General features: G+C 43.1%; 1 protein-coding gene across 1 annotated transcript in view; it reads right to left on the reverse strand.

Annotated features, from left to right (window-relative positions):
- Positions 1–14,126, reverse strand: part of dnah10 (dynein axonemal heavy chain 10) — a 140,706-nt gene that overhangs the window by 100,090 nt on the left and 26,490 nt on the right. Inside the window, 10 exon segments of the mRNA XM_033043074.1 lie at positions 561–876; positions 879–976; positions 978–1,036; positions 1,502–1,633; positions 7,089–7,124; positions 7,126–7,235; positions 8,721–8,823; positions 8,825–8,873; positions 10,312–10,478; positions 12,845–13,018. Coding sequence (XP_032898965.1) covers positions 561–876; positions 879–976; positions 978–1,036; positions 1,502–1,633; positions 7,089–7,124; positions 7,126–7,235; positions 8,721–8,823; positions 8,825–8,873; positions 10,312–10,478; positions 12,845–13,018 — 1,244 coding nt within the window.

The raw sequence follows: 14,126 nt of genomic DNA on the forward strand, positions 1-14,126 counted from the left end.
AAAGTATAGATAAATGTGTGGATAAGGCGCTGGTGCAGGGAGAGAATATTCTTCAGGTAGAAGGTCTACTCCACAGAAGGTGGGACCTGTACATGAAGGACGGGTTGCATTGGAAATGGAGAGGGATCAGTGTCCTGGTCGGGTGATTTGCTACTGCTACTCAGGAGGGTTTAAACTAGTGGCAGCTGGGACTCAAAGCAATAGTGTGGCAGATGGAGCCTGAAGTAGAAGTTAATGTGAGAGGACAGTGGGGGCAAGTCAGGGAGCAAGGAAGGTGTGAGAGAATAAGCAGCATTTATTTTAATGCAAGAAACCTGACAGATAGGGGATATCACAGAGGGTGATCAATCTTTGAAAGAGGACCATGGGGCTCAGATATGATTTTTCAAAAAGAGATCAATACTTAAAAAACTCAGAGATATATGGTAGTGCAGAAAAGTGTAAGTGAAGATCAGTCATGATCATATTGACTAGTGGAGCAGGCGCAAACAGCAAATGGCCCATTGCAGCTTCTGTTCCTCATTGCTCTTACTCTAAGCAACCATTGCATGAAGGGTTACCTCCAGTCGTTTCTCAAACTGTACAATTCCCGTTTGGCAGATTCATTCAGGCATTGTCCGAGCGACTGTACCCATGCATTTGCATTTTCTTGGATACTGAATGCCAAGGGTCTCAGCTGGAGGCGAATACATTGGTCGTCCCTGACAAGTGGCTGTTGTGCCACCTCCTCACTGATTCTGGTGTAGAACTGCAACTTTTCATCATAACTGACACAAGACGGATTCCTAGCTGCAAACTTCTCCACAACAATAGACTTGTCCATCTTCCATAACGATCTGTACTTCTTCCAGCTGTTCAGAAACTTTCCCAGAGAACAAGAAGTTTTTGGAGATTCTGACTGGTGGAAATAGCCAGCTCAATGATCAGCTGATGCTGAGAAATGTCACTGTAGAAATTAAACATAACTGGCTCATCATCCTTCGACATACTGTGGCAGGCATTCAATGCAAGACCCATGCATCCAGCGTACAAACAGCTGCAACATATCAAACACAGGATTTAATGCACAGCAGCCACAACTCATACATTACTTTTAATACATTTGGTTGGAAGATTTGAAATACCAATAGAAAATGCTGGGATTACTCAGTGGATCATGCAGCATCATGGAGACAGAATGTCATCATTGCATTGATCTGCCATTCCTTGGCCCATTGGAGGAGTTGATCAAGGTTACATTGTAATCCTACATAACCTCCGTCATCACCAATTTTATGGCATGACGTGTTTTTGTTTTTGTAATTCACATGCAACAATAATTTGTTTACAATGTAGTATAGAAAAGTCACGGTGTCCCGTTTGTTACTGAAGATTTGTGAAGGTGAGAGTTATTGATAAATATTGGGAGCTGGTGGGTTTGGGTGGAGAGAGGGTCTCAGCCCCACACCTCCCTCAAAACTCACCTTTAACTCTGTGAAAACAATCAATCATTTGCACTGACCTTCGTGGTTTCCACACAGTCTTTTATGTTCTGGAGAGTCAGTTGATAAACTTCAGAGGCATTGGGTTTCAAGACAATCTCAGGGGCAGAGAGATGAACTTCAATTTGGAAAAAGGGATAGTTTCCAACACAGAAAAATTAATTGCTGAAGATTCTAGAGAGAACAATACAAGACATTACCTAGTGAGCTCAGCATGATTACACTTACTTAACACTTGTCAATTGGAGGTTGGAGTTTATGTAGTAAGCAAATGTTTCTGATAATGGGTTTGTAGAGGTGGTGCTCCCAACAGTGGGCCTGTGGGAGGGGGGAACGTCTTGGCACTGGACCAACCCCTACAGGGAGTGGGATTCTCATAGGGGAGTCTGTATCCATATTTAGGGCCAGCACGCTGCAAGGAGCTTCACCTGTCAATGCACCTCACAGCACAGCACCTGTCACCACCTTCCTGTAACAGGCTGGTGCAGAGTTGGCAGTACATCCTGCTCACAGATGTGCCACACTGCTCCCTGCAGGCAAACTAAGGCATCACAATGAGGACAGAGTGGATGTGGCATGTGTGAGAGCATGTGGGGGTTGAGATAGATGGTGGTGTGCTGGGGAGAAGGTACAGGTCGGAAGGTGACAAGGGGAGCACCTTGCATTAGATTTTAATATGTTAAAAATTAACCACAAAACATGACATATTTCAGTTGATAAAGGGGCCAAAGCACTATACTTTTTAATTCCTTTTTATTGCATGATATTGCATTTTTTGTTTCACATCCAAACCTTACATGGTTTGGAAGCCGCCCTTATGGCAATCGCTTGAGTGAAATTGTAATGCAAACTCCAGCAGTTGGGACAAAGGATTTAATTTGTCCCGTTGTGGTTATTTCGTTTTAAGCGGTCCTGCATGTTATCATTTGTCTTCTTTACATGTGCAATTGGCTTAATTTTTAATATAATGCAGTAACCCAGTCATTAAAAAATAAGCAGCAATAAACTTTTATTGTACCCAGTATTGTTTAGGTTTGGTAATTGTTAATGCTATTTTATTCAATAAATGTTACACCAGTTTTAAATGATGTAACTTTTAACTTTTAAATGGCTGCCGTGAAGAGGGAGTGGACGCTGGTGCACTTTGGCTGCCGCTGCTCTCTCTTCACATTGTGTTTTTGATTTTCTGTTTTTGGATTGAATTCTGTTTTTAATTTGTGTCTCTGTGATGTCTTTATTACTTATTTTATTCTGATTATATGTTTTTATTCCTATTAATCTATGTAAGGTGTCCTTGAGATGTCTGAAAGGCGCCCATTAAATAAAAATTTATTATCATTATTATAATAAAACATCTGTTGGCATACAGAATGCAGATTTATTTCTTCCTGTGGATAACAGATAAAATGCACGTTAGTGGAGAGTTATGTAAGAAATTTCCATTGGTTTCCTTCCCTGGAGATTCAACATGATCATCAGCATCTGGGCAAGTGGGCTGAGGAATGGCGAATGGAGTTTAATGAGTCAAACCAGTGCAGGACTTCAAGTGAATAGCATGGCCCTGGAGTGTACTGTAGAGCCGAGGGATCTAGGAGTACAAGTGCACAGTACCTGATAGTGGTGTCACGGTAGATAGGTTGCTCAAGAAAGCTTTTGGTACCTTGGCCTTCAGTAATCAGGGTATTGAGTATAGAGGTGGGATGTACATGTTACAGTTGTACAATTGGTCCCGAACTCAGCTGCCCGTATTATCACCAGAACTCCATCCTGCCAAACACATCACTCCCATCCTCAACAACTGCACTGGCTCCCTTGTCCAATACCGCATTAATTTTAAGATTCTCCATCCTCACTTTCAAAGCCCTCCACAATCTCGCTCCTCATACCTCTGCGAACTCCTCCAGCCTTACACTCCATCCCAAACTCTCCGATCCTCTCTTCCTCCCTGCTCCCCACTCCATCTGCCCTGCCCCCGCCCCTGTCCACGATGGGGTTCAGATGCCATGCAGGTCCGTTCCGCCCCTGCCACCTTCGGGAACTCTCTCCCACTATCCATCCGTACCATAGTCTCTCCCCCCTTGAAAACCTCCCTCAAAACTCACCTATTCACACGGGGGGGGGGGGGGGCCTATCCCACGTAACTGCCACTTTCTATCAAATCATGGAATGTTGTTTTGTTCCATTTTATTTATATTATAATTTGCCTGTTTTAACTGTAAGGTGTCCTTGAGTGTTCTGAAAGGTATTTTATTATTATATTATTAAGATGGTGCAAGGCTGCATTTAGAGTACTGTGTTCGCTATTAGTCACCCTGCTATAGGAAGGATATCATTAGCTGGAAAGGGTGCAGAGATTTGCCGAGGATGTTGCCAAGATTATCAGGAGAGGTTGGGCAAGTTACAAAATTATTTCTGGAATGTAGGAGCTAAGAGTATATGAAGTAATATATATAAGTCATGTTGAGAAATTGATAAGGTAAATGCAGATAAAAAGTCTTCTATCCATTGCATGGGAATCGAGAACCAGAGGACCATAGGGTTGAGATGAGAGGGGAAAAATTTAATAGGAATTGACGGGCAACTTTTTCCACTAGAGGATTGGTCAGTTTATGCATGAGCTGCCAGAGGAAACATTTGATGGCATTTAAAATACAATTGGACAAGGACATGAATAGGAAAGGATTTAGAGGGGATATGGGGCCCAATGGGACTGACTAGATGTGGCATCTTGGTCAGCACGGATGTGTTGGGGCTGAATGGCCTGGTGCTGTACTGTCTGACTCTATGATTATAACTTTATAAACTGAAATTATACTTTACTTTACAATCATTTTGACAAGGACTGGTCGTAAACCCTGCGCTCCCAGAAGGGTAGTATAACGCCATCTTTGAAGCCTTCCCCGGTTGGTGTGGAAAACGAGACCCTCCATCTTGGTCAAGCAGGTGGGCCAATGGCTTTATACTTACTGACTAAATTCAAGATGTCCTTATTCCGCTCACGTTCCACATGCTCATAAACTCCTTATACCCCTAACAGAAACATTCAGAATGTTTCATCCTGGTTAGTAACATTGTTAATCCATGGTCCGTATACAGTGCATTCGGAGTGCATTCACACCCCTTCACTTTTTCCACATTTGTTATGTTACAGCTTTATTCTAAATTGATTAAATTCTTTTTTTCTTAAATCATCAACGTACACACAATACCCCATAATAAAAGCGGAAAACAGGTGTTTAGAAATTTTTGGGGGGGGCACAGTAATTAAAATATATAACTGAAGTATCACATTTACATAGGAAATTCCGACCCTTTACTCAGTACCTTGTGGATGCAGCACCTTTGGGCAGCGTTAACAGCCCTACAAAAGTCTTCTTGGGTATGACGCTATCAGCTTGGCCACCCTTTATTGGATAATTTCTCCATTCTTCTCTTGCAGATCCTCTCAAGCTCTGTCAGGTTCGATGGGGAGCGTCGATGCACAGCTTATTTTCAGGTCCCTCAAGAAAGTTCGATCGGGTTCAATCCGGGCTTTGGCTGGGGCCCTCAAGGATATTCACAGACTTGTCACACAAGCCACTCCTGCGTGTCTTGGCTGTGTGCTTAGTGTCATTGTCTTGTTGGGAGGTGAACCTCTGCCCAAGTCTGAGGTCCTGAACCGCTCTGGAGCAGGTTTTCATCAAGGATCTCTCTGTACTTTGCTCCATTCATCTTTCCCTTAATCCTGACTAGTCTCCCAGTTCCTGCCGCTGAAAAACATCCCACAGCATGATGCTGCCACCACCATGCTTCACCGTAAGTATGGAATTGGGCCAGGTGATGAGCGGTGCCTGGTTCCTCCAGACGTGATGCTTGGCATTCAGGTCAACAAGTTCAAATCTTGGTTTCATCAGACTAGAGAATCTGTTTAGGTGTCTTTGGGCAAACTCAAGCGGGCTGTCATGTGCCATTTTACCGAGGAGTGGCTTCCGTCTGGCCATTCTACCATAAAGGCCTGATTGGTGGAGTGCTACAGATATAGCTTGTCCTTCTCTGGAAGTTTCTCCCATCTCCACAGAGGAACTATGGAGCTCTGTCAGAGTGACCATCGGGTTCTTGGTCACCTCCCTGACCAAGGCCTTCTCCCCCGATTGCTCAGTTGGCCGGGCGGCCAGCTATATGAAGAGTCCCTGGTGGTTACAAAAGTTTCTTCCATTTAAGAATGACGGAGGCCACTGTGCTCTTCGCGACCTGCAAATGCTGCAGAAATTGTTTTATACACTTCCCCAGATCGTGTCTCGACACAATCCTGTCCGGAGGTCTATGGACAACTCCTTTGTCTTCATGGCTTGGTTTTTGCTTGACATGCACTGTCAACTATGGGACCTTATATAGTCAATAGTCAGATTTATTAATCACATACAAAATAAAGGCAGTGAAATGAACGCTGCCAGCAGCTGTACAATAAAAAAGAACTGATGCCCTACTCCTACACCTATTGTCCATTATCTATTAACACACAATAAAAAATTTAACACGAACATCCACCACAGCATTCATCACTGTGGTGGAAGGCACTAAAGTACAGTCAGCCCTCCTCCATTTCCCCCCCGTGGTCGGGGCCACAAACCTCCGCAGTCGCCCGCTGCGGGCGGCCAGATGTACAGGCAAGGTAAGTCCCGAATCGGTGCTTCCTACCGGAGACCCACGGCTTCAAGATGAAGTAGGCCGCAGGCCGGCAGTCGAAGATCTAAGTCCCTGCCACGCCGTGGTTAGAACACCGCAAACGGTGGCTTCAAGATGTTGTAGGCCGGCGGTCAGAGCTCTTCTCCTCCAGGGTCCCCAACGAGGGATCCCAGGCTCCGGACGCCGCGCAGCTGGAAGCTCCATAGACCGCGGCTTCAGGCAGGCCACGGGCCAGCGATCGGAAGCACTCCCTTCTGGCGCCCCCGGCGAGGGCTCGCCCGCTCTGCGATGAAAAGTTCACGTTGCGCCCGCTGCTGAAAGCTCCGGGCCCGGCTCCAGGAAAGGCCACACCAATCCTTGCTGTTAGGCTGCGTGGAAGGCGACATGGAAAAAGTCGCCTCTCCATGGAGGAGGCGACCGAAAGCTGTCCCCCTTACCCCCCCCTCTCCACAAGACATACTGAGAGACATTAAACAAACATTTTGGACATACTAAAAAAACAAAAAAAAGTAGAAATGACGAACACGCTGCTAGCAGGGGCGTCGTCTCGCAGCGCCCCCACCGAACAACTATATAGACAGGTGTGTGCCTTTCCAAATCATGTACAATCAATTTAATGTACCACATGTGGACACCAATCAGGTTGTAGAAACAACTCAAGGATAATCAATGGAAACAGGATCGAACCCAAATCTAAATGTGATAGTTCAGTAATTTCTTTTTAATTACTTTGCCCCAAATTTCTAAACACCAGTTTTTGCTTTTTATTATGGGGTATTGGGTCATAGATTGATGATTAAAAAAAAGGATTTCATCCATTTTAGAATAAGCTGTACGTAACAAAATGTGGAAAAAGTGAAGTGGGTCTGAATACTTTCTGAATGCTCTGTACGCACCAAAGTTTAGGGTCATTTCATCGTACCTGCAAGATCCTCCTTAGACTTGGGCGGGTGGTCTTTTAAAGAGGTCTGCAGATTCTAATCGATGCAAGTTTAATGGCAATGTCTCGCACATTCTTGTGAATCTGGTTTACAAGTGATTCAAATTTTCCAATTGCTTGTTCACAGCGACCAAGATAATCAATAATACCTATTTTAAAACGCAACAGAGGTTTAATTGCAATTGCATTATTGATAATTAACAAATCAGCCTTCATACCAAATGAATAGTTTCAAGATTGACAACATTCGACAGGATTAACAAACTCATCAGGAAGAATGGCTCTGTTCTGGGGGCGGAGTTGGATTCATCGGAGGTGGTCTAAGTAAGTAAGTAAGTTTATTGGCCAAGTATTCACATACAAGGAATTTGCCTTGGTGCTCCGCCCACAAGTAACAACATGACATACAGTGACAGTTATGAATGACTCCGAAAACACTAAACATTAATAATAATAAGACATTAATGATAAAACACCATTGATCAAGCATGTGAACCAACAAAATGCCAGAGGCTACAGATATTTGGCTGTTGAGTAGAGCAACTACTCGTGGATAAAAACTGTTTTTATGTCTGGCTGTGGCAGCTTTGACAGTCCGGAGTTGCCTTCCAGAGGGAAGTGATTCAAAGAGTTTGTGGCCAGGGTGAGAGGGGTCGGAGATGATCTTGCCCGCTCGCTTCCTGGCCTTTGCAGTGTACAGTTCATCAATGGAGGGAAGGTTGCAGCCAATAATCTTCTCTGCTGATCGGAAAGGGAGACATTTCAGGTCGAGACCCTTTTTCAGACTGATGTCAGGGCAGTGGGCGGGACAGAGATAGAATGTAGGATGTAGGAGACAGTAAGACTGGTGGGAGAACTGGGAAAAGGGAGGGGACGGAGAAAGAGGGAAAGCAAGGGCTATTTGAAGTTCTGAATTGATTATCTGAATGATGTCAGATTAGGAGAACGGGAGGTGCTACGAGACCTGGGTGTGCTTGTACATCAGTCACTGAAAGATAGATTCCCTCGATGGTAGGGAGGTCAGAGCCGATGATGGACTGGTCAGTGTTTACTACTTTTTGCAGACTTTTTCGCTCCTGGGCACTCGTTGCCCAGGAATTTGAAGCTCTTGACTCTTTCCACCATCGACCCATTGATATAAACGGGACTGTGAGTCCCCATCCTACCACTTCCAAAGTCCACAATCAGTTTCTTGGTTTTGTTGGTGTTGAGGTTCAGGTTATTGTGCTGGCGCCATTTGGTCAGTCGGTCGATCTCACTTCTGTACTCATGTACAGAAGTGTACCCATGTACATGCCCCAACACCACTCCACACCACTGACCGCCTACTCTACATGCCCCAACACCACTCCACACCACTGACCGCCTACTCTACATGCCCCAACACCAGTCACACTCTGCATCATTGACCGCCTAACTACATGCCAACACCACTCTTCACCATATGGTGGGTTGCATGAGTCACACTGAGGATTCAAACCACATTGGCATTTGTTGTGTCAGAACAGGAGCAGCAGAGATAATTTCATTGACATAGTTTCTCAATGGGAAATCAATTTGAAATGCATGTGGTTCCTTGCAGCTACTATGAAAACACTGATTATTGATATGAAGCATAAAATATCTGGTATTACCTAACGAGTTCCAGTTTAATCTTTTATAACCTGAACGAATAACCCGTTGGAGCTCTTGGATATGATCCACCATAAGTTTTATCTCTGCTATGTTTAAAGAAGGTCATTAGTTTTTGGTAGCGATTCAACATGTTCCTTAATCCAGTGGTGTACCTAAAGACCAAAAAGCAAAGTGAGCGTTCTGGCAACAGAAGAGAATAGAATGCTTCATACAATTCGAGCACTCCTCCACTCTGTGTTAGTTGTCAGCCAGGGCTGTGGACAGCAGAATGCCTTGGAGTTCAACAACAAAGACTTAAGTCAAGTCAAGTCAAGTTTATTCGTCATATACAAATACAAGATGTGCAGTGAAATGAAAAGTGGCAATGCTCGCGGACTTTGTGCAAAAAACAAACAAACAAACAAACTACAAACAGAATGGAACAGAATCACATATTCTTTTACATATTAAAATATTGTGGGCGGAAGGTATAAGGGAAAAAAAAACAGCGATTAAAAATACAAAAACTGTAGAATGGTACAGTAAAGTTAGTCCCTGGTAAGGCAACAGATCTAGATTGTGGGAGTGAAGATTTTAATTAACAGGTGGCCCCATCTGCTTTCTTAGCTCAAATCCTCAGGCACTATTTCAAAGAAATGCAATGCAGTTCTCTCCAAGGTCTTTGCAAATATTCAGCCCTCAATCAATGTCAACATATGCTCTGTTGTAAGGTCATCAACCTGAATCATTAATTCTGATTCTCTCTCTCCAGATACTGCTTAACATGCTAAGTAAAGCTAACATTTCTTTGATATTTATTTTGGCAAGGTCTTGCATATGGTGACACGAACTTCAAAAATTGAAATCGGGGTAATCTATACGACTGACAAATTGTGGAAAACAAGTATTTGCACGGACTAACTGTTGATAACTAGCAAATTCAGTAGGCACAAAAAGCTGTAGTAGCTCGGCGGGACAGGCAGCATCTCTGGAAAGGACATACTGAGTTCTGGGTCGTGGGGAGTACATTAACATAATTTATGCAAAGCGGCTCATTGCTCCAAAATGCAATAAGGGCCAACACAGATCAGGTGGACAACATGGATGAATTGGGCCGAAGGCCATGTTGTATAACTCTGTCTAAGCTAATGACATGATTGGGTTTGCTGCAGAGGTCTTGGATCTGGGTCTTGTATGGGTGGGGAAGTAGCAAGCCCAGGGATTGGCAGAGGAAGATCAAAGATTCAAGAGGAACCAGGACAGAAGCCAGTGGTCTCAGCAGTGACTGAGATAATCAGAACCAAGGGAAATAGGATCAAAGGCTTGATCTGTGCAATCCACAGCATGAGCTGCCATTTAGCTGAAGCATTGAAAATGATCTATGTGTAGCGTCCGAGAGAAAGATATAATGGCCACTACACACATTTGAATAAAAATGCTTCACACTAAATACAGGAGGGCAATCCATTCCCCTCTACTGAGGAGATCTACTAATGATGTCTAGAGATGTCTGTCAACCAAACAAACAATCAAAGACAGCGACAGTAAGGATGAGCAAGTAACTCATTTTAAATGTCCACCTGTACATCTAGTTGTCTTGGTCAAACCTACCGGAGAAACTTCTGTTCTTGTAGAGCCACATTTCTGGCCAGCTGAGGGATTTGAAATCCCAACTGCTCCATGTACTTGGATTCCATGATTATTTCTTCCAGTTCTGGAGCAAAGTTCACTTCATATTGACAATTAGCTTCAAACATGTCATCGTGAGTAGTCAAGTTCTGTATTAACAAAGCAAAGCTACAAATGAGATGTCAGCAAGGTGTCAAAATAGAAAGGTTATTTTACAATGATACATTATACAGCAAAACAATTTGTTAACTTAAACTTGGCTTTTCCTCTAGTAAGTTTTCAAAGAGTTCATCTTCTTGAGTCCCACTCCAGAGAATTTGGTGCGGAAATCTCGGCTGACACGCAGTCAGTACAACGCCAAGAGGTGCTGCATTGTTGGATGTTCTATCTTTAAGATGAGAAGTTAAACCTTCAGGTTCATATTAAACATCTCATGCACTATCTCAAACAGCAGTGCAGTTTCCCCCAGTGACCTCCCCAATATTATATGTCAAAAATACAGACAAATAGATTGTGTGCGACGTTCACTTTGATCCAATTAAGCAGAACTTGGCTGTTGCAATTTCTGCAAAAGTGATGACACTTCCAAAGTACTTCATTGGAGATGAAGCACTTTACTATACTTTGAAAGCATTGTGAAAGGTGCTACTTTTTGATTGAGGAGGTTTCATCACCAGACTGATTCCTGGGATGTCAGGACTTTCATATGAAGAAAGACTGGATAGACTCGGCTTGTACTCGCTAGAATTTAGAAGATTGAGGGGGGATCTTATAGAAACTTACAAAATTCTTAAGGGGTTGGACAGGCTAGATGCAGGAAGATTGTTCCCGATCTTGGGGAAGTCCAGAACAAGGGGTCACAGTTTAAGGATAAGGTGGAAATCTTTTAGGACCGAGATGAGGAAAACATTTTTCACACAGAGAGTGGTGAATCTCTGGAATTCTCTGCCGCAGAAGGTAGTTGAGGCCAGTTCATTGGCTATATTTAAGAGGGAGTTAGATGTGGCCCTTGTGGCTAAAGGGATCAGGGGGTATGGAGAGAAGGCAGGTACAGGATACTGAGTTGGATGATCAGCCATGATCATATTGAATGACGGTGCAGGCTCGAAGGGCCGAATGGCCTACTCCTGCACCTATTTTCTATGTCTATGTTTCTTTCAAATTTGCTACTGGATTTATGTGATGATCCTGTACTTATGCCGTTTAATTTTAGACCATTGCTTAGCAACATATTCCCCATGTTAACCATATCAAACCCATGAAGATCACACATCCTGCATACAGGGTTTACATTAGGCTATGATCTTTTCTATCTCTAGCATTTCTGGATGCTTTTAAAAAATAAAACTGAGATCTGAACTGAGCCATAGTGTAATCTGGGTCATCTTGAAAACACATCAAAAACAATTTCAATTCCAAACCTTGAGAAATGAAGCCCAGCTTTGTTGTTTTCATAGTCTAAATAATCTGAAATTCCTTCTGCAGTTTGTGCCGTTCTAAATCCATTGACTCTTCTGCCCCATGTATTGTGATGCTTACCTCTTTCCCAGACCAGGCTGGTAGGTATATGTGAAGCTCCACTCTCTAGTCAATTATGTAATACCATGATCTCTGCCACAGACTGCCTTGCTTCCTCACTTCCTCAATCCCAATGAATGGTCAAGCTGAAATGTTCCCTTTTACTTTATCCACTGAAGCTGTCTGACCTGTTGATTTTTTCCAGCATTTCCTGTTTTTCCTACAGACTTCCATTTTATTTAACTAGCATGACTGCTCAAACTCATTTTTGAATAGGAAAACGTTTTTATATTAGTCTAGGTTTCACTATCGGGAAGAAAGTACAGGAGCTTGAAAACTGTGATGTCTTGGTTCAGGAACGGTTCCTTTCCAACAACCATAAGGCTATTGAACATTACAAACACTAACAAAACTTTCAACTACAGACACTTTTGTTTTTACTTTGGTCTTTAAGCTTTCGTTTTTTCACCAAATAGAATTTCTTTTTCTGTTTATTATGTTATTTATGGAGTACTGTGCTTACATAGAAACATAGAAAATAGGTGCAGGAGTAGGCCATTCGGCCCTTCGAGCCTGCACCGCCATTCAATATGATCAAGGCTGATCATCCAACTCGGTATCCTATACCTGCCTTCTCTCCATACCCCCTGATCCCTTTAGCCACAAGGGCGACATCTAACTCTCTCTTAAATATAGCCAAAGAACTGGCATCAACTACTTTCTGTGGCAGAGAATTCCACAGATTCACCACTCTGTGGGAAAAAATTAATTCTCATCTCGGTCCTAAAAGACCTCCCCCTTATCCTTAAACTGTGACCCCTTGTTCTGGACTTCCCCAACATCGGGAACAATCTTTTTGCATCTAGCCCGTCCAATCCTTTAAGAATTTTGTAAGTTACAAACCTGTTGCGTTGCTGCATTAAACACTTGATATTGTTAAAAAACATATATGATCTAATAATCTCAAGAAAAAAGATGAGCATCTTCCTATACTTACAGGATCAAAGTAAACCGTACTATCTGGATTGGTTATTGATACATCAACCCTGTTGAGCAGGCTTTGTTTTAACAGAACGTGCAACTTTGTGTTAGTCTCACTTTGCCAATGTTCATACAACTTATCTTCATACGCTTTCATCCTCTTTGCCACCTCTAGATATTTTGCTTTGGTCTATAAAGTAAAATAACCCATTGTTAGAAGCATTGTCAACAAGCGTAATAGAAATACAAGAGTTTAACAAAATGGAAGTCATTGAATCATCATCTAGATCACGCCTGGGTAATGCATGGGCTGATTTGGCCCTTTGCCCATGATGGCTGTCGCAACCATGATGCCAATTTAAACTGCACATCTGCTTGAACATGGTGTGTGTCCCTCTATTCCATGCCTCTTTGTGTGCCTAAATTCCTCTGATATCATATCTGCTTATCTGGCAGCATGTTCAAGGCACCTAACACTGCAAAAATACTTCCTGGTAAATCTGAAAATATTCCCATTGGCATTTCCACCCTTCGAAAATAATTCTATCTACCCAATCTGTGCCTCACATCATTTATACATTTCAATCAATCCACCTCTCAGCTGCAACATGCAAGCTTGTCCAACTCTCTAATTCATGCAGCTTTGTGGAGAACCCCTTCTGCACCCATTACAAAGCCTCCACATCTTCCTTGTGAAGCAGCGGCCAGAAATGAATACAACTGTCATACGCAGCTGGAAGGGCCGAATGGCCTACTCCTGCACCTATTGTCTGTTGCAGCATGGGAACAGACCCTTCAACTCAATAAGTCGATGCCAATCTAGTTGACTAATTGAGCTAGAGGAAATGATTAGAGGTTGTTTTGGGTCAGACCCTTTTTGAGACTGATTTTCAGAGTGCTGTTACTATTTTCTCTGGAGGAAAGAAAGATCTGATATGTATATATAATGAAAGGTATAAAGTATATATAAACATTTGATATGGCAACTGTTCTGTTCTTGACCCCTGAACCTGTAGAGAGTGATGAACACAGCCCAGTCCATTAAATGCTCGACACTTCCTTCCACCCAATGCGTTGCATCAGGAAGGTTGGAACGCCTGCCACGCTGGACATTCCCTTCTCTCTTCTACTGCTGAGAGAAGAAACTGGAACAAAAGCCCAGACATGCAGACTTCAGAGTTTCTTCCCCACTCGTATCAGACTCTTGAATTAATCTCTTTCCACCCCCTTCCTGGAGGTGCTGCCACGTACTTTTATAACCATATAACCATATAACAATTACAGCACGGAAACAGGCC

This window comes from Amblyraja radiata, chromosome 25 (genome assembly GCF_010909765.2).
Source record: "Amblyraja radiata isolate CabotCenter1 chromosome 25, sAmbRad1.1.pri, whole genome shotgun sequence".
Taxonomy (NCBI): domain Eukaryota; kingdom Metazoa; phylum Chordata; class Chondrichthyes; order Rajiformes; family Rajidae; genus Amblyraja; species Amblyraja radiata.